At 39.6% G+C, this 21,586-nt stretch overlaps 1 protein-coding gene across 3 annotated transcripts in view; it reads left to right on the plus strand.

The window, feature by feature from the left end:
- The window catches only part of cntfr (ciliary neurotrophic factor receptor), a 343,443-nt gene that overhangs the window by 243,198 nt on the left and 78,659 nt on the right, over positions 1-21,586 (plus strand). For all 3 annotated transcript variants that reach the window (XM_063042795.1, XM_063042797.1, XM_063042796.1), the window contains one exon: positions 11,412-11,529. In XM_063042795.1, coding sequence (XP_062898865.1) covers positions 11,412-11,529 — 118 coding nt within the window. The remainder of the gene's footprint in view (positions 1-11,411; positions 11,530-21,586) is intronic.

Here is a 21,586-nt window from a genome sequence, read left to right on the forward strand (position 1 = left end):
TGGAGCTCTCTCTTACAATACAACAGCTGTAAAGATCTATTTTACAGCAATAATAATTATGATGTTGAGCCAGATTATATTGCCTTCCTGCATCATGATAATACAAGCATACTGGTGTATTAGAATGTATTTGCCTGACAATGTCTAACAGTTTTCTTGAACCATATAGTGCAGATTTATTACCAATATGATCCATGGGAAAAGAGGTTGAAAAAACTGTGGTCAATTTTTAACATTTTACTAGGATTTTCTTCTCTTTGAGAGTGGTTATAGTCCAGAAATCACTTCTAGACCTTGTGTTGGGTGGTAGCATTAATTAATTCTGCTCCTACGTGTTATGGTTTTATGGTCTAAGGGAGCTGGAGAGCTATCTGAAGTGAAACGATTTGAAGTACAGTGGAGAAAGGGTGGCAGAGTGGAACTGGCTGGATGCTTTTCACAGACCCACTAACACTCTCTGTGATTCTGTCTTAAAGGTTCAATCAGCTAAAATAAGACAATTTCCAAGTCACATCTTGGTCTAATACCAGTGATGATCATACATCCAAATGTCCTTTCTCATATTAAATTCAAAATCTTTAATATGCAGAGGGGTGATGTGAGTTTAGCGATCATTTCTCTAAGTTTGCTCTTATTTCTTCCCTGACTCATGAAACAGAGAAACTTGAAAAACTGTTCTTTCATAGTATAATCCAACACTTTCTGTAGACCACCCAAGCACAATCCAGAGAGCAGTAACTGTTTTAAATATTTCTTTTCACGGGTGCAAGACTCTTTGTACTACCTTTCAGGGATTTGCAGGATGCTTTCACAGAAGTCTTTTTTAAGGGAAAGAATTTCTGTCTCAATCACTATACTTTAGATATTAATATCATGAGCAATCAGAACTGTTCTTTTCTAAATCAAAACCTCTGATAACGTTTATAATTTTTTGTACTTCTATTTTCTGTACTTTAATTGTGCATTTTTATTTCAACTTTCAATAAGCTACTTCATAATTCTTTGATTGCTATACTTCAATATGTATTTATACAATCCATTCAAATGGCAACAACACATTCCCTCATTCTACACTTAGGTCTTGTCTGATCAAGCACGACATGGATTTGAAATGCCTTGCTTATAGAACTCAATTCCTAGTAATTCAAAGTTTGAGGTACATTTATTATCAAATTATGTAAACTTTAAACAACTTAGTCTCTTTACAGGCAGCCACAAAGCAAAGAAACCCAGTAGAACCCATTAACAAAAGACCATCAGACACCCAATGTGCAGAAAAAAAAACAAATCATGCAAACAGAAGTAAGCAAATAACACTCAGAACTGATGTTCATGGAAATGAGTCCACAGCCATGAAAGGTTTTGATTTATGCACTTTTTTACTGAACAACTACCCTGACTATTTTATTCATAAATAATTGGATTAGTATTGTGAATTGTTAGTGTGAATTTCATTGTTCACTCATCAGTTGTAACGTTGACTAATCCTTTTTCTTATATGGAAATATAGTGGAAAATATTGTCATTTTAAATTCCAGCTCTTAATATGCTTTAATCCATAGCCAATTAAAATTACGCAAAAAAAACTCAGTGTAATACCAAAGAAATGAAAGCCAAACTTAACAAAATGAAACCATTCCTGAAACTGCAACCATTAACAACAAAGAGCATGATCAGTTTTTTTGCCACTTTGAAAGATTCTTAACTTTTGTTTGAGGATACTTTGCCCTTAGTCAGTATTTGCAATTCTGCCATCATTCCATCGTCCCCCACCACTTTACTTACATGGTACGTTACTAACTCTATCAATCAAGGCTCCATTCTAGAAAGGCAGAACCCAGGAAAATGAACGCTGTTAACTTTTATGCTGAAAGAAATGTCAGGTACTTTAGTCCTGACGAAGGGTCTCGGCCTGAAACGTCGACTGCGCCTCTTCCTACAGATGCTGCTTGGCCTGCTGCGTTCACCAGCAACTTTGATGTATGTTGTCAGGTACTTTGTTTCTGCTTTGGCTGGTTGGACTTCATTCCAAATTCCAGCTTCCATTACTGGTTTCTTCCAACTTTAGAATCAGACCAGTAAGACCTGGAGATTATCATATCAATATTTTGAATATAAAGATAAAATCTGCCTGCATTCAAATGGGCATAAAGCAATTATTTTTTTGACTTTTCTAATGCTGTAGTAAAGCAAGGTTACTACGGATCTCAGATCTAAAAGTCCAGTTTTATATCATGTTCTATGCTCATTGTTGACTTCAGCCTGGAGTTCCATAAAAAGAATGAAGTTGTATTATATGTATTGGTTTGCATCACTACAGGATCTCAATTAATTTTTGACAATTGTCAAATACCATGCTCTGCTGTCTCAACGAGATATTAAAAAAAACAGCTTGAATGTATGTAACCTATTCAATGGAACTTACAGAGGCACTTAGTGTATAATATTAAAAATAACAAGCTCGGGATAGAGAGATCTGGGCATGACTGAAAACTTGAACTGAGATAAATATCGAGTATTGAATGGATAAATATGATATAAGGTAAAAGTGCTTGGGAAGAAACTTAAGCATGTAAGTGCTAGGCGACTAAAAGGGTTAACATCTAATGAGGATGCAAACAGCAGGAGAAGAGAATGGATATAAAGACTGAGTTATTTGAGGCCCCTCTGGGACAGGCAATGGTTATGAAATTGAAGCAGTATATTTAGCAAAATAATTGAGAAAAACAGATAAAGTTTCTTTAAAGTTTTATGTGTACACATCTTTTAGGTGTCAGATTGATGTAAGTAGTACATCTTGGGAAGATGAAGTTATTTTTCAATCATGATGCACTAATAAATGACGGCAAATTGAACGTTAATCATATTTATGTGTGTAAAGTGAACTTACGATGTATCTGAAAACAGCGATCCAATGCTGTGGAGAGCTGTGTGAATATTTGAAATTCCTGGAATAGAAAACATTTCTTTTGTTTAAATTAATGATGAAATGCATTGTTGAGCTGAGTTGCTGAGTCCATAAATCCAGCAGGAAAGAGAGTATATCCTGAGTTATTTTTTTAATTACACAGCAGGGTTCATTAATTTACATGTTTGCACATTCATTAACATTGATGAGACTCAGCAGATTAGGTTCCATTGGAGAATTAACCCCTGCAGAGCAGTGAGATGAGTGAAATGCCCTGTATGCAATGGTATGTCAGGTCATGCACTTTAATGTTCTTGGATAGGTCCCCTTAAATCTTGGGAAAACAATTTGTTTTTTTGTAGGATCGAAATGTCTTCCGTGAAATACAAGGCAAAAGTAGCTTTCCTAAACCTGCTTCTATTTTTTCTTAAAAAAAAGTATCTTTCCCATGCAAAATGAAGAACAGGAGTGTCTAGAACTTCACTTTGTTTTATCAATGAAGTTAAAAGCCTCTAGGTGTTAGTATGGAAGGTTAAGAAAGACATGGAATCCTTTTCTGGAGTCATGTATCCTTAAAGATTTAAAGATTTGCTTTATATTTCACATGTACATTGAAAAATACAGTGAAATGCGTCATTTGCATCAAATCAAATTTGCAAGGATTGCGGTGGGCATCCTGAAATTGCTTCAATGCTCTGACGCCAACATAGCATGCCCACAACTCATTTACCCTAACCCGTACACATTCGGAATATGGAAGGAAAGTAGAGCACGGAGAGGAAATGTCAGACTTGTAATCATCGAACTTAGAAGTAAAATTGCTCACCTGCGAGCCTGTCTTCACAGAAGTGAAAAGAACAAGAATATTTCTTTAAAATGAGAAGAATATTCTGGAAAATAAAATCTTTCTCTTTGGCTTTTGATTTAAGTTTTGGATGCATTTAGGCAGGTTCTTGAAGAAAAGTTGCTTCGGTGAGACCCTGTGCTGGTAAAGGAATGACTGGCAAGTGTGATGCATTGTAAATAATTCCATACAATGTATCTGATTCTAGGATCATTCTAGATCTAGAAAGAGGCCATTTGCCTCCTTATTTCTTTGTGAGTTGCTAGAAAGTGTATTCATGTATGGTCTCACAATCCATCTTTCTATTTCTAACCCTTTTGTTTTTCATCTTCAAATACCGTCCATGTGCCATTAATTCTCAAACTTAATTGTGGTTTCAATTTCTACTACATTTGGTAGAGGTTAGCACAATGCTTTACAGTACAGGTGACCTAGGTTCAATTCTGTTAGCAGGTTGTAAACCGCATCGATTTCCTCTGGGAGCTCCAGTTTCCTCCCATAGTCCAAAGATGTTCCAGCTGTTAGGTTAATCGGTCAATTTAAATTTTCTTGTGATTAGGCTTGGAGTAAATTGGAGATTTGCTGGGCAGCGTGGCTCGAAGGGCCGGAAGGGCCTATTCTGTGCTGTATCTCAATAAATAAATAAATTTAATGGTAGCAGGAATAATCTAAAGTGTTTGTTTAAGACTATGGTATCAAACAAAACTATTGATAAAATTCTAAACAGGAGTGTATGCTTTCCTCTTTTGCTGGGACTAACATCAAATTTTCTTACTAATTAAAGTATAAGAAATATTTTGCCTTTGGATGCAGCAGTAAAATCTTCCCACTGAAACCAAACTCACTGACATATGATTAATGAGGTTAACAGTAATCTTGATTTATATCAGCCTGGTATCAGTCCCTTTAAATATTGCCAGAGCTCAGATTCAGAATTAGGTTTATTATCACTGGCATATGTTGTGAAACTTGTTGTTTTGTGACAGCAGAACAGTACAATACCATAAAATTATGTAACAGACTATGTAACCAGTTTCTTCCCCCAAGCCATCAGACTCCTCAATACCCAGAGCCCGGACTGACACCAACCTACTGTACCCTCTACTGTGCCTATTGTCTTGTTTATTATTTATTATTATTTATTGTAGTGCCTGCACTGTTTTGTGCACCTTATGCAGTCCTGGGTAGGTCTGTAGTCTAGTGTAGTTTTTGTGTGTTTTCTTACATAGTTCAGTGTAGTTTTTGTATTGTTTCATGTAGCACCATGGTCCTGGAAAACGTTGTCTCATTTTTACTATGTTCTGTACCAGCAGTTATGGTTGAAATAACAATAAAAAGTGATTTGACTTGACTTGACTTGAAATTATATAAAAATATATATCATTCAGGAATCTGATGGCTGGGGGGAAGAAAATGTTGTTAAGGTCGTCAGGCTCCTGTACCTCCTCTCTGAGTAGAGGAGGTATCTTGGATAGTGAGGGTCTTTATTGATGGATACCACCTCCTGAGGCATCACACTGGCGGGGAGGCTAGTGCCCATGATAGAGATGGCTGAGTCTATAACCGATCTTGTGCATTGCCTCCAAACGGTGATGCAACCGGTCAGAATGCTCTCTGCAGCTGAGGTTTGCAAGAGTCATTGGCAGTATGCCAAACCTCCTTGAACTCCTAATGAAATATAGCCACTTCCGCACCTTCTTTGTAATTGCATCAGTATGTTAGGCCCAGGATAGATCTTCAGAGAGGTTGACACCCAGGAACTTACAGCTACTACCCACTTTCTACTGAAAGATAGAATTAATATCAAATCCATTGTTAATTTTCTCATAGCTTTAGCACATGAATTTGCTTTCCCACTGGGCCTGTAATGTTTCTTTGGTCCATTCCCCTGGGCAAAACCATGTGAATTCTTGATACTTTAAATACATCTCTAATTCCTATCAATACTGGTCAAGTTGCTGAAGCTTGCAGAATGATTCTAAATCATGCTGCCACTTGGAAAACTGAGAGGTATCAGTCCACTGTTGGTCTTCCATCCCGCATAATCTTTCAAAGCAGTGAAGTCATTGGAGAATAATACAGCACTCAGTAGGTTTTTTTTTTACCTCCTTGGACCTCCTGCCTGCAAATTAGATTAGAAATTGGCTTGAACCCAAAATGGCGTAAAAAAAAGCTTTAAGAGAAACTTTTCTATTTCTTAAATTAAGGAAGCCATATCATTATTAAATAGGTCTAACCATTTCAACTGATAAAAAAATTATTACATATTCCTTCAAGTTCAATTTCAAGATTGTTTATTGTCATTCTTCAATACACAAGTGTAAAGGAGAACGAATTGATTGTTACTCTGGATCTAATACAGCACAAAAGAAACACAATAAGCATAAAAACACAATAAAAACACAGCAAATATAAATACAGAGGATTAGCTTAAATCCAGAGAATTCCTTTGATCCGAATTCTTTGTATTTCTTGAGCTAAAGCTTTTCTGCTTTTTTAAAGAATTCATGGAAATAATTTTCAAACGGTATTGCTAACAAATATTTATTAGTTTAAATCCTTATTTTATAGATGAAAATCTTCTCAAAAGTTGAATTGAAATCAAGATATTATTCTTACTTATAGTTGTAAATAAAATATCAAATTAATGCATAAGGACATATGTGAAACAGTATTTCACTATTAATTTTACTAATAGCATGCAATATTTGCATCAGATTTCATGAAATCAGTTTCCCAACATGGAGAGCCTTTTAATTTACTGAATGTGGCATTTATTAGAAAAGATAAGCACAGTCATTGTCTCAACGCCAAAGCATCTTATAACTGAAACTATTTATTTCAATTTGGCCTTCAATCAAACAAATTTTCCTAAAAGTGAAATCACTCTTTCAGAAGTTAACTGGATAAATGCCATTTTTAGAACTTACTCTTATATCCAGAGAAACTCTGTATAACATCGTTTGTAGGCAAGCATTTAAAGCACCTCAATTGTGAAATGATTTATGGAATATTAATTAGCATACTTTATCCAATATGAGCATTTATTATAATTGAGATGAATAGATATTGAGCAACATATTTGAAGAAAATCACTTGTGAAGTGCATGATTGTCAGTAGCCAACCACCTGGCTCTTAAACCAGACAGGATAATTTCACTTGCCCATCACTGAGCTGTTTCCATAACCAACGGACTCACTTTAAAGGACTTCATCTCACATTCTTGATTACTTTTGTTTATTTATTATTTCTTTCTCAGCTCTAGCTGGTTAAACCTGAAGTATGGGCATAGCCAAGCACACCCATTTCTCTACTGCTAGAACCTTCTAGACTATTCTAGTAGTGTTGAGTATTGCGGCTTTCTGAAGATTTACATAGACTTTGCTGTGTAGCCCTAATTGTATAATGCTACTGTGTAGTGACTTTGGGATGACACCAGTTGTAGATATTACTGTCTGGATAATGTATTATTAGTATTATTATTATTATTTTTATTATTTATTTTTGTATTTGCAATTTGTTGTCTTTTGAACACTAGTTGTCTGCCCTGTTGGTGCGGTCTTTCATTGATTCTATTACAGTTATCAGAATCAGGTTTAATATCACTGGCAACAAACAAGAGAAAATCTGTATGTGTGTTGATTTAATATCACTAGCATATGTCATGAAATATGTTAACTTCATGGCAGCAGTACAATGATACATGATAAATAAATATAGAGAAAAAGCTGAATTACAATAAGTATATGTATGTCTATTTAATAGATAAGTAGTGCAAAAAAACAGAAATAAAAAATGTAGTGAGGTAGTGTTCATGGGTTCAATGTCCATTTAGAAATCTGACGGCAGAGGGGAAGAAGCTGTTCCTGAATTGTTGTGTGTGTCTTCAGGCTTCTGTACCTCCTTTCTGATGGTAACAGTGAGTGGGCATAGATTATTGCGTATGACCGCAAGAAAATGAATCCCAAGGTTGTATATGGTGACAGATATGTACTTTGAACTTTGAACTTTTAACCAGTATCTATACCAAGTTAAATGTGCTAATGTAAGCAAAACAACCAATGGGCATGTGGAAAGTATCTTCATAAATGATCAATTTGTATGAGGTGCACAAATTTTAAAATAAGCCATGCAGCACGTTGTCCAAATGACCTTTTCAAATCTTTCTCTCTTTTGTAGCCTTTAACTGTAGTCAATGTCCTTTGCACTTTGTAGAGCTCTAATTAGTATATTCCAATTGTCTGCCACTGAACCAGATGGACCCATTGGCTACTCATTTTGGAGCCTCTTGAATATCGATCATAGCTAGTGAGGATAAAGACTTGAATTTATATATACCCTTTCACATCATTGTGAGAAACATTACGTCCAAGTGCATCACGGTAAGAAATGCTGTAGCCAATTAAAAGACAAGAAGCCCCCACAACGCGATACAAACTGTATAATATTGATTATTTGTCAACACTACTCTGTGGGATTAGAGTGTAAAATTATTATTTTTCTTGTAGCTTAACCTTTCCTTTGCCTACTTATGTTTTTATATAATCATTTATTTATGTGTAATTGTTCAGGGAATTTTCCAATAATTGTAGTGTACACGATTCTGTGTTTCTCTAGAAGTTTCTTAGCTTTTCTGTATCAGATGTCACCCATTTAAATCTAAATATTTCATAGGTTAATTGTTACCACTGGAATCTCATGTTACCTTTGCAGTCTGAGTCAGTCTTTGTATAAGACAAGCAGCAAGGTAGCTTAGCAGTTAGTGCAATGTTTACAGCACCATCTGTACTATCAGGGTTAAATTCATGCAACTGCCTGCAAGGGCTTTGTACTCTCTCCTTGTGAATGTGTAGATTTCCTCCCGGGTGCTCCAGTTCCTTCCCACATTCCGAAGACATATGTTTAGGGTTAGTGAGCTGTGGGCATGCTATGTTGGTGACAGAAGCATGGTAACACTCGCAGGTTGCAACATGATCCTCACTGATTTGATTTGATGTGGAATGACACATTTCACTATTTGCTTCAATGAACACAACACAAAAAAGCCCATCTTAAAGACAATCATGACTCCTTTGTTTTGCCTCTTTGTTTTGTTTGTTCTTACTAAACTTAATAGACCATCATAAGTAGCAAGTTTTAGCCTCATTCTTGACTTCCAAAGAGCCTCCAGACTGCAAAATCACCACATTCAACAACTCCAATCCTCTTGCTACCCACCTACTCTGTGTAATTTAATGACCTTCCATCATATGGCCACTTTATTAGGTACACATGTACACCTGCTTGTTAATGCCAATACCTAATCAGCTAATCATGTGACAGCATCTCAATGCATAAAAGAATGCAGACATGGTCAAGAAGTTCAATTGTCCTTCAGACCAAACATCAGAATGGAGAAGAAATGTGATCCAGGAGACTTTAACCGTGGAATGATTGTTGGTGTCAGACGGGGTAATTTGAATGTCTCAGAAACAGCAGATCTCCTGGGACTTTCAAGCACAACATTCTCTAGAGATTAGGGATAAACAAAAACATCTAGTGAGCAGCAGTTCTGTGGTGAAAATGCCTTGCCAGTGAGAGAGGGCAGAGGAGAATGGCAAGAGTGGTTCAGGCTGACAGTAAACTCAAATAACTATGTGTTACTACATTAGCGTGCAGAAGAGCATCTCAGAATGCTCAACAGTGAACCTCGAAGTGAGTGAGCTGCAGTGGCAGAAGACCGGGAACATACACTAAGTGGCCACTTTATTAGGCACAAGAGGTAACAAATAAAGCGGCCACGGAGTGTATTTCTGGGATGTGGAAAGAGCCCGGTCACAGGGAGAACATGGAAATTCCACCCAGACAGCACTCAAGATCAAATTGAACCTGTGTCGCTGAAGTTGAGACAGCACTTGTGTTGATTGAAGGAAAAACATTCACTGACTTGGAAGTCAGTGGAACTGACTTTCAGAGGCTGAGTACTGACACTGCTGTCTCCATGTATCTGCTAAAGACAGAGGATGATTTTCGAGGTAATAACATAATAGTATTGCACTTCTTTGGGTTTTAACTGTCAGCAAATACGAGTTTCCTATGAAATCACAGAGCCTCTATTCTGTATGTCAGAAACAGCAAACGAGAAATAATCTCCTGAGAAGCCCTGCAGCAAAGGTTCATCCCATAACAATTGCCAATAAGTACAGGACACGGCAAGCTGTACAGTCCAAATAGAAAGATTGGTCTCGACACACCGCAGATAAATAGAAATGTCAGTCTAGATTTCTGTGGTCACGTCTCTGGAGTGAGACTTCAACCCACAACTGGCTGACAAGCAAACAAAATTGCCATGCAATGAACCATGACTTCACCAAAGTCAATAGAGTAAAGATACTCTTTTGACAAGTAAAGAAAACTCTGGAATACAATTAAAAATTTTTTTTTTCTTTGATTTGTGGTTTAAATGAACTTTGAGTTTGTAAAGTCACAGAGCACTCCAGCAGAGAAGCAGCCACTACAGCCCATCTTGACCATGCTGAACTGCTATACTACTGAGTACCATTGACCTACACCAGGACCATAGCCCTCCATACCCCTCCTATCTATGCACTTATCCAATTTTCTCTTAAATGTCACAGTCAAACCTACATCCACCATTTCCACTGGCACCTTGTTCTACATTCTCTCCACCCTTGAGTGAAAATGTTCCTCTCTCATTTCCCCTTTCACCTTTCACCTTTCAACCTTAACCTATGACATCTAGTTCTAGTTCCACCCAACCTCAATGGAAAAAGCCTATTTATAGCCTTCATGATTTTATATACCTCCATCAAATCTCCTGTCATTCTCCTTCACTCCCAGGAATCAAATCCTAACCCATTTAGCCTTTCCCCGTGACTCAGGTCCTCAATTCCCTGCAACATCCTTGTAAATTTTCCCTGTACTCTTCCAACCACATTGATATCTTTCCTGCAGGTAGATGACTACAATTGCACACAATACTCCAAATTTTATCTTACCTGCATCTTATACAACTTCAACATAACATCTCAATTCCTGTACTCAATAGTCTGATTCATAAAGACCAATGTGCTAAAATAAAATCTTATTACAATGTTCTCTATTTTGTGAAACTGAATGTGTATTTCCAGATCTCAATATTCTTCTGCATTCCTCAGGTTATGCATAATTGTGGAATTTTTGACATTTCTAGCACAGAAGTAAGTCACCTGACCTATCATTTCCATTCAGGCTGTTTGAAAGTGTGTTCATGGTGGTCTCACATTCCCTCTTTTTATTTCACGCGCTTAGAGTTCTTCATCCTCACATACCTGTCCCTATCTTTCTAAAAATTAATTGTGGTTTCAATTACCACTCTTCTCTTCTGGTAAAGCTTTGGAAAGTAAAGGGCAAAATGGTGGCAGGAGTAATCCAAGGTGTTTGTTTCAGCGCATGGATTCAACGCAGTCTATTAACAAAACTGTTAATTTAGTGGCAATTTATTCTACTGTATCATCATAGTGACATGGGAGTAAAGCTTCATTTTGCAAACCAAACTCTGAATGTGTAGGAATTAGTATTAAATGAATGAAGAAATGCTGTAAACTCTTGAATAAAGATGTGCTAATACCCTGTAAAATACGCACTCATTCTGAATTTTCTCTTTCTCCTCAAACTAGACCCTCCAGTAGCACCCACCGTAGTCTGCAGATCAAACGCCTACCCTGACACATTCTACTGCACATGGCAACTCTCAGGCCCAACTTACATCCCAACGGAATTTGACATCTCCGTAAGGTTTGTCTGCCATAGCTTCTTCTGTTATATTGCTACTGATGTATTACTTTACCGGGAAAAAAACCACTTTAAGCTTGAGGCTGAATTAGTTGATTCCTTCCAAAAACAAGTTGATGTAAACCTCTTGTTACAAACAAAACCAAAGTCTTCTTTTTAAAATGTGTACTGCCTACAGGACAATAAAATGTCTCACAGTATAGAAAGCTGCTTAGGCAATATGGGAATAGATGGATGGATGAGCACAGTGACAATAAGAGAATATCACCCTTTTGGAAGATTAAGTAGGCTGAGCAGTCTGCCTCAGACGGAAATTGCAAACTGGCTTTGAAATTAATGAACTTAGTGGGATGAGTAAACTGCTCCTTATTCAATCCGTTTTTTATTCACCTGGTATCTCATATAGATTAGTGCTACAAAAACAAAAATGTGGTACAAAACTCTTCAATGTGTGCAAGCTGCTCGCATTTCAAGAGCCAAATGTTATTTACAGTACGACTATAAGACCATAAGACTTAGAAGAAGAATTATGCCATTCCATCCATCGAGTCTGCTCCACCATTCCATCGTGGCTGATCCCAGATCCCACTTAACACCATACATCTGCCTTCTCGCCATTTCCTTTGATGTCCTGGCCGATCAGGAAACAATCAACTACCATCTTAAATATATGCGTGGACTTGGCCTCCACCGCAGTCTGTGGCAGAGCATTCCACAGACTTACTACACTCTAGCTAAAAACATTCCTCCTTACCTCTGCTCTAAAGGGTCGCCCCTCAATTTTGAGGGTGTGCCCTCTAGTTGTGGATACCCCCACCACAGAAAACATCCTCTCTACATCCATCCTATCTAGTCCTTTCAGCATTCGATAGGTTTCAATGAGATCCCCCGCCGCCCTGCATTCTTCTAAATTCCAGTGAGTACAGGCCCAAAGCTGCCAAACGCTTCTCATATGTTAATCCCTACATTCTCAGAATCATCCTCATGACCTCCCCTGGACTCTCTCCAATGACAGCACATCCTTTCTGAGATATGGAGCCCAAAACTGTTGACAATCCTCTAAGTGTGGCGTGACTAGTGTCTTATAAAGGTTCAGTATTTTCTCCTTGATTTTATATTCTATTCCCCTTGAAATAAATGCCAACATTGCAATTGCCTTCTTTACCACAGACTCAACCTGTAAGTTATGTTTTAAACAGACTCAATAGGCCATTCAATCAACCCTTCACCAAGTTTGCCAAAGTTTTCGGAAGTAAATTTCTCCTGATCTTCATATTGCAAATGTAAAATCTTGCCATGAAGCAGCACCAGCTGGCAACATTTTAGAAAGGAATTTATTTTTATAGAAAGGATTTAGTTTTGAAAGATAAATAAATCCTGTAAGTGTTGTAACTAACGCAGTTTAATCAACATTGTTCCAAGTTCAAAGTTAGTCTATTCTACTTTGGAGGCATTTACAGGAAAATAAAGAAATACAATAGAATTTATGAAAAACAGTACATAAACAAAGACTGATAAACAACCAATGTATAAAACATGTGAAACTGCACAAATAATAAAAATAATACTGGAACATGAGCCTGAAAGTCAGTCTGTAAGTTGTAGAGTCAATTCAGAGTTGTGTTGAGTGAAATTACCCATGATGGTTCAGGATCCTGACCGTTATAGGGTAATAACTAGTCCTGACCTAGTGAGAGGCGACCTAAGGCTTCTGTAGCTCCTATCCATTGGTAGCAGACAAAAAGAGCAAGTCACCTTAATAATGGGAGTACCTTGAGCACCTCTCAATTACCACAATTATAAGGGAAGTAATTAGTCTTGATTAATTTGCCTCACAGGTGGGGTGGGGTGGTGTTGATAAGGGAGAAAGGTTGGGACATGGACAATTGGATGGATTGGACATGCTCCTGCCAATGTTTTAATAAGTGCAAAGATCATGATCATCATTTACTGAATTAAAATGGTTGTAGATGAGTGTGTCCCTACAACTTTAAACTCCTCAGTGTTATCATTTCCACGGACCTGTCCTGAGCCCAGCACAGAAGAGCAATTACAAAGAAAACACAGCAGTGTTTCTACTTCCTTAGTAGTTTGCAAAGATTAAACACATCGTCTAAAAGCAGAAGAGTTAAGACACTTACTGGCTGCCCCAGGCACATCCTCAGAATGTGTTGGTCGTTGATGCAAATGACTCATTTCACTGTTTGTTTTGATGTTTCGATGTACCTGTGACAAATAAGACTAATCTTTAAAATAAAATATCAGTTTAAGTCCATGCTGGAGACCATTTGCAGAACATAGAAACATAGAACATGAAAAACCTACAGCACAATACAGGCCCTTCGGCCCACAAAGCTGTGCCGAAGATATCCTTACCTTAGAACTACCTAGGCTTACCCATAGCCCTCTATTTTGCTAAGCTCCATGTATCCATACAGGAGTCTCTTAAAAGATCCTATCGTTTCTGCCTCCATCACCACCGCCAGCAGCCCATTCCACGCACTCACCACTCTCTGAGTAAAAAAACTTACCCCTGACACCTCCTCTGTACCTACTTCCAAGCACCTTAAAACTATGCTCTCTCGTGCTAGCCTTTTCAGCCCTTGGAAAAAGCCACTGACTATCCACATGATCAAGGCCTCTCATTATCTTGCACACCTCTATCAGGTCACCTCTCATCCTCCGTCTCTCCAAGGAGAAAAGACCGAGTTCACTCAACCTATTCTCATAAGGCATGCTCCCCAATTCAGGCACCATCCTTGTAAATCTCCTCTGCACCCTTTCTATAGCTTCCATATCCTTCCTGTAGTGAGGCAACCAGAACTGAGCACAGTACTCCAAGTGGGGTCTGACCAGAATCCTATATAGCTGCAACATTACCTCTCAGCGCTTAAACTCATTCCCACGATTGATGAAGGCTAATGCACTGTATGCCTTCTTAACCACAGAGTCAACCTACACAGCAGCTTTGAGTGTCCTACAGACTTGGACCCCAAGATCCCTCTGATCCTCCACAGTGTCAAGAGTCTTGCCATTAATGCTATATTCTGCCATTATATTTGACCTACCAAAATGAACCACCTCACATATATCTGGGTTGACCTCCATCTGCCACTTCTCAGCCCAGTTTTGCATCCTATCAATATCCCACTGTAACCTCTGACAACCCTCCACACTATCCACAACACCCCCAACCTTTGTGTCATCAGCAAATTTACTAACCCATCCCTCCACTTCCTCATCTAGGTCTTTTATAAAAATCATGAAGAGAAGGGGTCCCAGAACAGATTCCTGAGGCACACCACTGGTCACCGACCTCCATGAAAAATATGACCTCTCTACAATCACCTTTTGCCTTCTGTGGGCAAGCCAATTCTGGATCTACAAAGCAAGGTCCCCTTGGATCCCATGCCGCCTTACTTTCGCAATAAGCCTTGCATGGGATATCAAATGCCTTGCTGAAATTCATATACACTACATCTACTGCTCTACCTTCATCATTGTGTTTAGTCACATCCTCAAGAAATTCAGTCAGGCTCATAAGGCACAACCTGCCTTTGACAAAGCAGTGCTGACTATTCCTAATCATATTATGCCTCTCCAAATGTTCATAAATCTTGCCTCTCAGGATCTTCTCCATCAACTTACCAACCATTGAAGTAAGACTCACTGCTCTATAATTTCCTGGGCTATCTCTACTCCCTTTCTAGAATAAGGGAACAACATCTGTAACCCTCCAGAACTTCTCCCGTCCTCATTGATGGTGCAAAGATCATCGCCAGAGGCTCAGCAATCTCCTCCCTTGCTTTCCACAGTAGCCTAGGGTTCATCCCGTCCGGACCCGGTGACTTATCCAACTTGATGCTTTTCTAAAGCTCCAACACATCCTTTTCCTTAATATCTGCATGCTCAAGCTTTTTAATCCACTGCAAGTCATCCCTATAATCGCCAAGATCCTTTTTCGTAGTGAATACCGAAGCAAAGTATTCATTAAGTACCTCTGCCATCTCCTTCGGCTCCATACACGCATTTCCATTGTCACACTTGATTGGTCCTATTCTCTCATGTCTTATCGCCTTGCTCTTCACATACTTGTAGAATGCTTTGGGGTTTTCCTTAATCCTGTCCGCCAAGGCCTTCTCATGGCCCCTTCTGGCTCTCCTAATTTCATTCTTAAACTCTTTCCTGCTAGCCTTATAATCTTCTAGATCTCTGTCATTAATTAGTTTCTTAGAACCATTCATAAGCTCTTTTTTGCTTCTTGACTAGATTTACAACAGCCTTTGTACACCACAGTACCTGTACCCTACCATCATTCCCTGTCTCATTGGAACGTATCTACGCAGAACCCCACGCAAATATCCCCTGAACTTTTGCCACATTTCTTCCGTACATTTCCCTGAGAACACCTGTTTCCATTTTATGCTTCCAAGTTCCTGCCTGATAGCCTCATATTTCCCTTTACTCCAATTAAACGTTTCCCTAACTTGTCTGTTCCTATCCCTCTTCAATGTTATGGTAAAGGAGATAGAATTGTGATCACTCTCTGCAAAATGTTCTCCCACTGACAGACCTGACATCTTACCAAGTTCATTTCCCAATACCAGATCAAGTACAGCCTCTCCTCTTGTAGCCTGTGTCAAGAAACCTTCCTGAACATACCTAACAAACTCTACCCCATCTAAACCCCTCACTCTGGGGAGATGCCAATCAATATTTGGGAAATTAAAATCTCCCAACACAACAACCCTGTTATTATTACTCCTTTCCAGAATCTGTCTCCCTATCTGCTCCTCAATGTCCCTGTTACTATTGGGTGGTCTATAAAAACACCCAGTAGAGTTATTGACCCCTTCCTGTTCCTAACTTCCACACAGAGAGACTCCATAGACAACCCCTCCATGACTTCCTCCTTTTCTGCAGCTGTGACCCTATCTCTGATCAACAATGCCATGCCCCTACCTCTTTTGCCTCCCTCCCTGTCCCTTCTGAAACATCTAAAGCCTGGCACTTGAAGTAACCATTCCTGACCCTGCACCATCCAAGTCTCTGTAATGGCCACAACATCATAGTTCTAAGTACTAATCCATGCTCTAAGCTCATTCTCTTTATTCATAATACTCCTCACATTAAAATCGACACATCTCAAACCATCAGTCTGAGTGCATCCCTTCTCTATCACCTGCCTATTCTCCCTTTTGCACTGTCTCCAAGCTTTCTCTATTTGTGAGTCAACCTCCCTTTCCTCCATCACTTCAGTTCGGTTCCCACCCCCCCCAGCAATTCTAGTTTGAACTCTCCCCAATAGCCTTTGCAACCCTCCCTGCCAGGATATTGGTCCCCCTCAGATTCAAGAGCAACCCATCCTTTTTGCACAGGTCACACCTGCCCTTGAAGAGGTCCCAATGATCCAGGAATCTGAATCCCTGCCCCTGCTCCAATCTCTCAGTCACGCATTTATCCTCCACCTCATTCTATTCCTATACTCACTGTCACGTGGCACAGGCAGTAATCCCGAGATTACTACCTTTGAGGTCCTGCTTCTCAGCTTCCTTCCTAACTCCCTGTAGTCTGTTTTCAGGACCTCCTCCCTTTTCCTACCTGGTCGTTGGTACCAATATGTACCACGACCTCTGGCTGTTCTCCTTCCCACTTCAAGATATTGTGGACATGATCAGAAACATCCCAGACCCTGGCACCTGGGAGGCAAACTGCCATCCGCATTTCTTTCCTGCATCCACAGAATCGCCTGTCTGACCCCCTAACTATAGAGTCCCTTATCACTGCGGCCATCCTCTTCCTTTCCCTACCCTTCTGAGCCACAGGGCTGGACTCTGTGCCAGAGGTGCGACCACTGTTGCTTCCCCCAGGTAGGCCATCTCCCCCAAAAGTACTCAAATAGGAGTACTTATTGTTAAGGGGAACAGCCACTGGGGTACTCTCTAGCATCTGCTTCAAATCAGGTCAACAGGGAAATCTGACCAAGTGCTCTCTGCATGGTAACTCCTGTTAAGAACAATGTCAGATGTCTGTGATGAGATTGCTTTTCATACATCACATTGTGAGGAACTGTGTTGGCCTAAGGATGGATGCCCGTCACTGAGCAATCCCAGAAATGCTTGCGCATAATCATGCATCGTGGGAAGTCTTCAAACAAAGTTAATAAATTGCCTCATAAACACAAGAGATTCTGCAGATACTGAAAATCTTGAGCAACACACACAAGATGCTGAGTTCCTCCAGCATTTTATGTGCCTACATTGTTTTACTACCTGCCCTCCACCCTCGCTCCCCCTCACTGCCCAGCAAGGACCAAAACAACCTCAGTCCCAATTCACCAACATCATTATCTCTCCAATCCCTTCTTCATGGGTAGTCTCTCAAGTTTGAGGATAACTTATTTGATATCCAGTTCTGTGCTTCCTGACGTAATTGATGTCCATTATGGGAATCACAAACCTTTGCAGATATGGGACAGGATGTGCCTCCTGGTATGAATGGTGCTGTATGTTGTAAAACAATGTGCTTAGTCACTGATTACACTGACCTCTATGTGCATCAGCTGGTATTTTTAGTGCCCTTTCAAGTGCTCCCTCTCTACGAACTGCCTGACTTCCTGAGTTCCTCCAGCATTTTATGTGTGTTGCTCTGGATTTCCAGTATCTGCAGAGTCTCTTGTGTTTATGATTTTGCACTTTGAGTGGTTATCATCTCGGGATTCCGACAAGTCAGTGGGATTGTTTCAAGAAGGGTCTCGGAACGTCTCCAGACTTTTCCTCTACCAATCTGATAATCATTTGGTATTGATATTGGTAATGGTTTATCATTGTCACATGAACTAAGATACAGTAAAAAGCTTGTCTTGCATAGAGATCAAAACATTACACAGTGCAGTGAGTTAGAATAAGATAAAACAATAACAATGGGTGTAAAAGCTGCCAAAAGAGTGCAATGCAGATAAATGATAAAGTGCAAGGTCATATCAAGATAGATTGTAAGGTCAAAAGTCTATCCTATTGAACAAGATGTCCATCCATTCAAAAGTCTGATAGCAATGGGATAAAGGTTATTCTTCACCCTGAAGGTACATATGATTTTTTTTTGCCCCTTTCCCCCGATGGGATAAAGAAGAAGGGAGAATGTCTGGGGTGTGTGGGGTCTTTGATTACGCTGGCTGTTTTACCAAGGCAGTGGGAGCAGAGCCAATAGAGGAGGCTGATTCCTGTGATAAGCTGTGTTGTACCCGCAACCCTGTGCAGTTTCCAGACAGAATGCACATCAATAAAAATAGGTAAGGGTGGACAGGAACTTGCTGAATTCCTTTAGCCTCCTGGGGAAGTAGAGGAAATTGTTTCCCAAGAAACAGCTGAGAATCGGGTACCTGCTTCAGCATTCTGATGTCAGGTACTTCATCAGTTATGCCTACCCCCTGGTGTCAATTGAGTGTGGTTAGGGGGCCAGTGCTGCGGATTTTGGCCACTGAATGATCTCGGATATTGATTCACTTGGATTTGAATGCTTTGCAGAGACAGCAGTGATATCTTTCCCATGGCGTGTTGTGTTTGCTGCATGCACTACAAGTCTGCAGTCATCCAAGATTTGCTGACACATTTCTGCCCTTGATTTCAAATAAATATTCATATCATCAGGAGTTGTCGATTGCCCTGGTTGGGATATCCAGAACTGAGGTGGTGGCCTCAAATATAAGCAGTTGGCCATTCAGGACTGTGATGAATAAGGCATTTCTTCACCCAAAGGATAATGTTCTTTGAAATTCTCTATCCATGGAGGGCTGTAAAGACTCAATTGCTGAATATATTGAAGTCAGAGACTGATGTTAGATATTAAGGGAATTGAGATATATGGAGCTAATAAAGGAAATGATGCTGAGGTAAAACGTGAGGTAGCATCTAACTAAATTTTTTAGATTATGAGAACACTCAGTCCTCTTTTTATTGTCATTTAGAAATGCATACATGCATTAAGAAATGATACAATGTTTCTCCAGAGTGATATCACAGAAAACAGGGCAAACCAAAGACTAACACTGACAGAACCACATAATTATAACATATAGTTACAGCAGTGCAAAGCAATACCATAATTTGATGAAGAACAGACCATGGGCACGGTAAAAAAAAGTCTCGAAGTCCCGAGTCGGTCGACTCCCGAGTCCCCGATAGCAGGTAACAAAAGGGAGAAACTCCCTGCCATAAACCTCCAGGCACCGTCAACTTGCCGATGCCTTGGAAGCAGCCGACCACAGCCGACACTGAGTCCATCCGTCCGAAAACTTCGAGCTTCCGACCAACCTCTCTGATACAGCCTCCCGAGCGCCATCCTCTGTCGAGCGCCTTCGACCTCGCCCCGGCCGCTGAAACACGCAAAGCAGAGGATTTCGGGGCCTTCAGCTCCGGAGATTCCAGTTACCACACAGTAGCAGCGGCAGCGAAGCGGGCATTTCAGAAGTTTTCCAGATGTTCCTCCGTGCTGTCACATCTGTCACCATCAAATCAGAATTGTGCACAGTCCCCTACTTGACAGATAACAGATATTCATCACCGAAGTGGCCACGCGTGTTGCCGTCGCGCCGCCATCTTCTCCTCCTCCCGGGAATTGCAGAGTAGACAGAAAGGATAAATAGTCTACTCCTTCTGTTATGTCATATATTCTAAACCTTGTTATCCCCCTCATCTGTCAGTCCGATATATCCTTATAGATACATTGGAATAGAGGCAGAAATTGTAAAAATAGCATGTTTTTACAATATGGTGACATTTGAGTACCATCACTCATTACTAATCGCTCCATCAATAAAAGCAAGAATGTAATGTTGAGGATTTATAAGGCATCAATCACTCAAACCAGATTTAGAGCATTGTGAGCAGTTTTGGGCTCGATATAAGAGGATTTACTGGCATTGGGGAAGGTCCTGAGGCAGTTCACGAGAATTATCTTAGGAATGAAAGGGTTAACATATGAGGTGCATTTGATTGATCTGGGCCCATTCTTGCTGGGGTCCAGAAGAATGAGGGGGCATCTCATTGAAAACTATATAAATATTGAACAACCTAGGTAAAGTGGTTGTAGAGAGGATGTTTCCTATAGTGGGAGAGTCTAGGACCAGAGACTAAGCCTCAGAATAGAAGGAAATCCCTTTAGAACAGAGATAAGGAGTAATTTCTTTGGCATCTGTGGAATTAATCACCATAGGCAGCTGTGGAGGACGAGTGATTGGGTATATTTACAGCAGAGTTTGATAGGTTTCTGATTAATAAGGGTGTCGAAGGTTACAGGGAGAAGGCAGGAGAGTGGGGGTGGAAGAGAAAATAAATCAGCCATGATCAATTGGCAGAGCAGACTCGATGGGCCAAAGGCCCCAATTCTTCTCCCATGTCTTATGGTCTAGACATCACTGTGACCTTGCTTTCAGTACATTTTAAATATTAAAATGAAGCCAGATTTACTGGACGTATGACTGCAAAGATACTAATGAAACTTTAAAAGGGCAAGGCCATCATTCAGGACCCCCATCACCCAGGTCATGCCTTGTTCTCATTGTTACCATCAGGAAGGAGGTACAGAAGTGTGAAGGTACACATTCAGTGATTCTGGAACAGCATCTTCCCCTCTTCAATTTCTGAATGGACATTGAACCCATGTATTCTACCTCACTACTTTTTTTTTACTTCTAGTTTGCATTACTTATTCAATTTAAATATTTTATATATAGATACATGCTGTAATTTACAGTCTTTTCTCTATTATTATATTACATTGTACTGTTGCTGCAAAGTTAACAAATTTCACAACATATGCTAGTGATATTAAACCTAATTCTGATTCTGATTCTGAAAAATGAACTACACCCTTCTCACTCATTAACATCTGAGAAATGATTTTGGGATTCAAAATAATGCTGCATTCGTTGTTGTTGTTGTTGTTGGAACTGTGTGGTACCTAAAGGGTGGATTTTTTTTGTCAATTCCTTTGCCACAGTGATAATCACTTTACTGCCTCTTTGGCTTTGCTTCATTAATATTTTCCAAATGTAACTGCT

The sequence above is a fragment of the Mobula hypostoma genome, chromosome 3 (assembly GCF_963921235.1).
Source record: "Mobula hypostoma chromosome 3, sMobHyp1.1, whole genome shotgun sequence".
NCBI lineage: Eukaryota > Metazoa > Chordata > Chondrichthyes > Myliobatiformes > Myliobatidae > Mobula > Mobula hypostoma.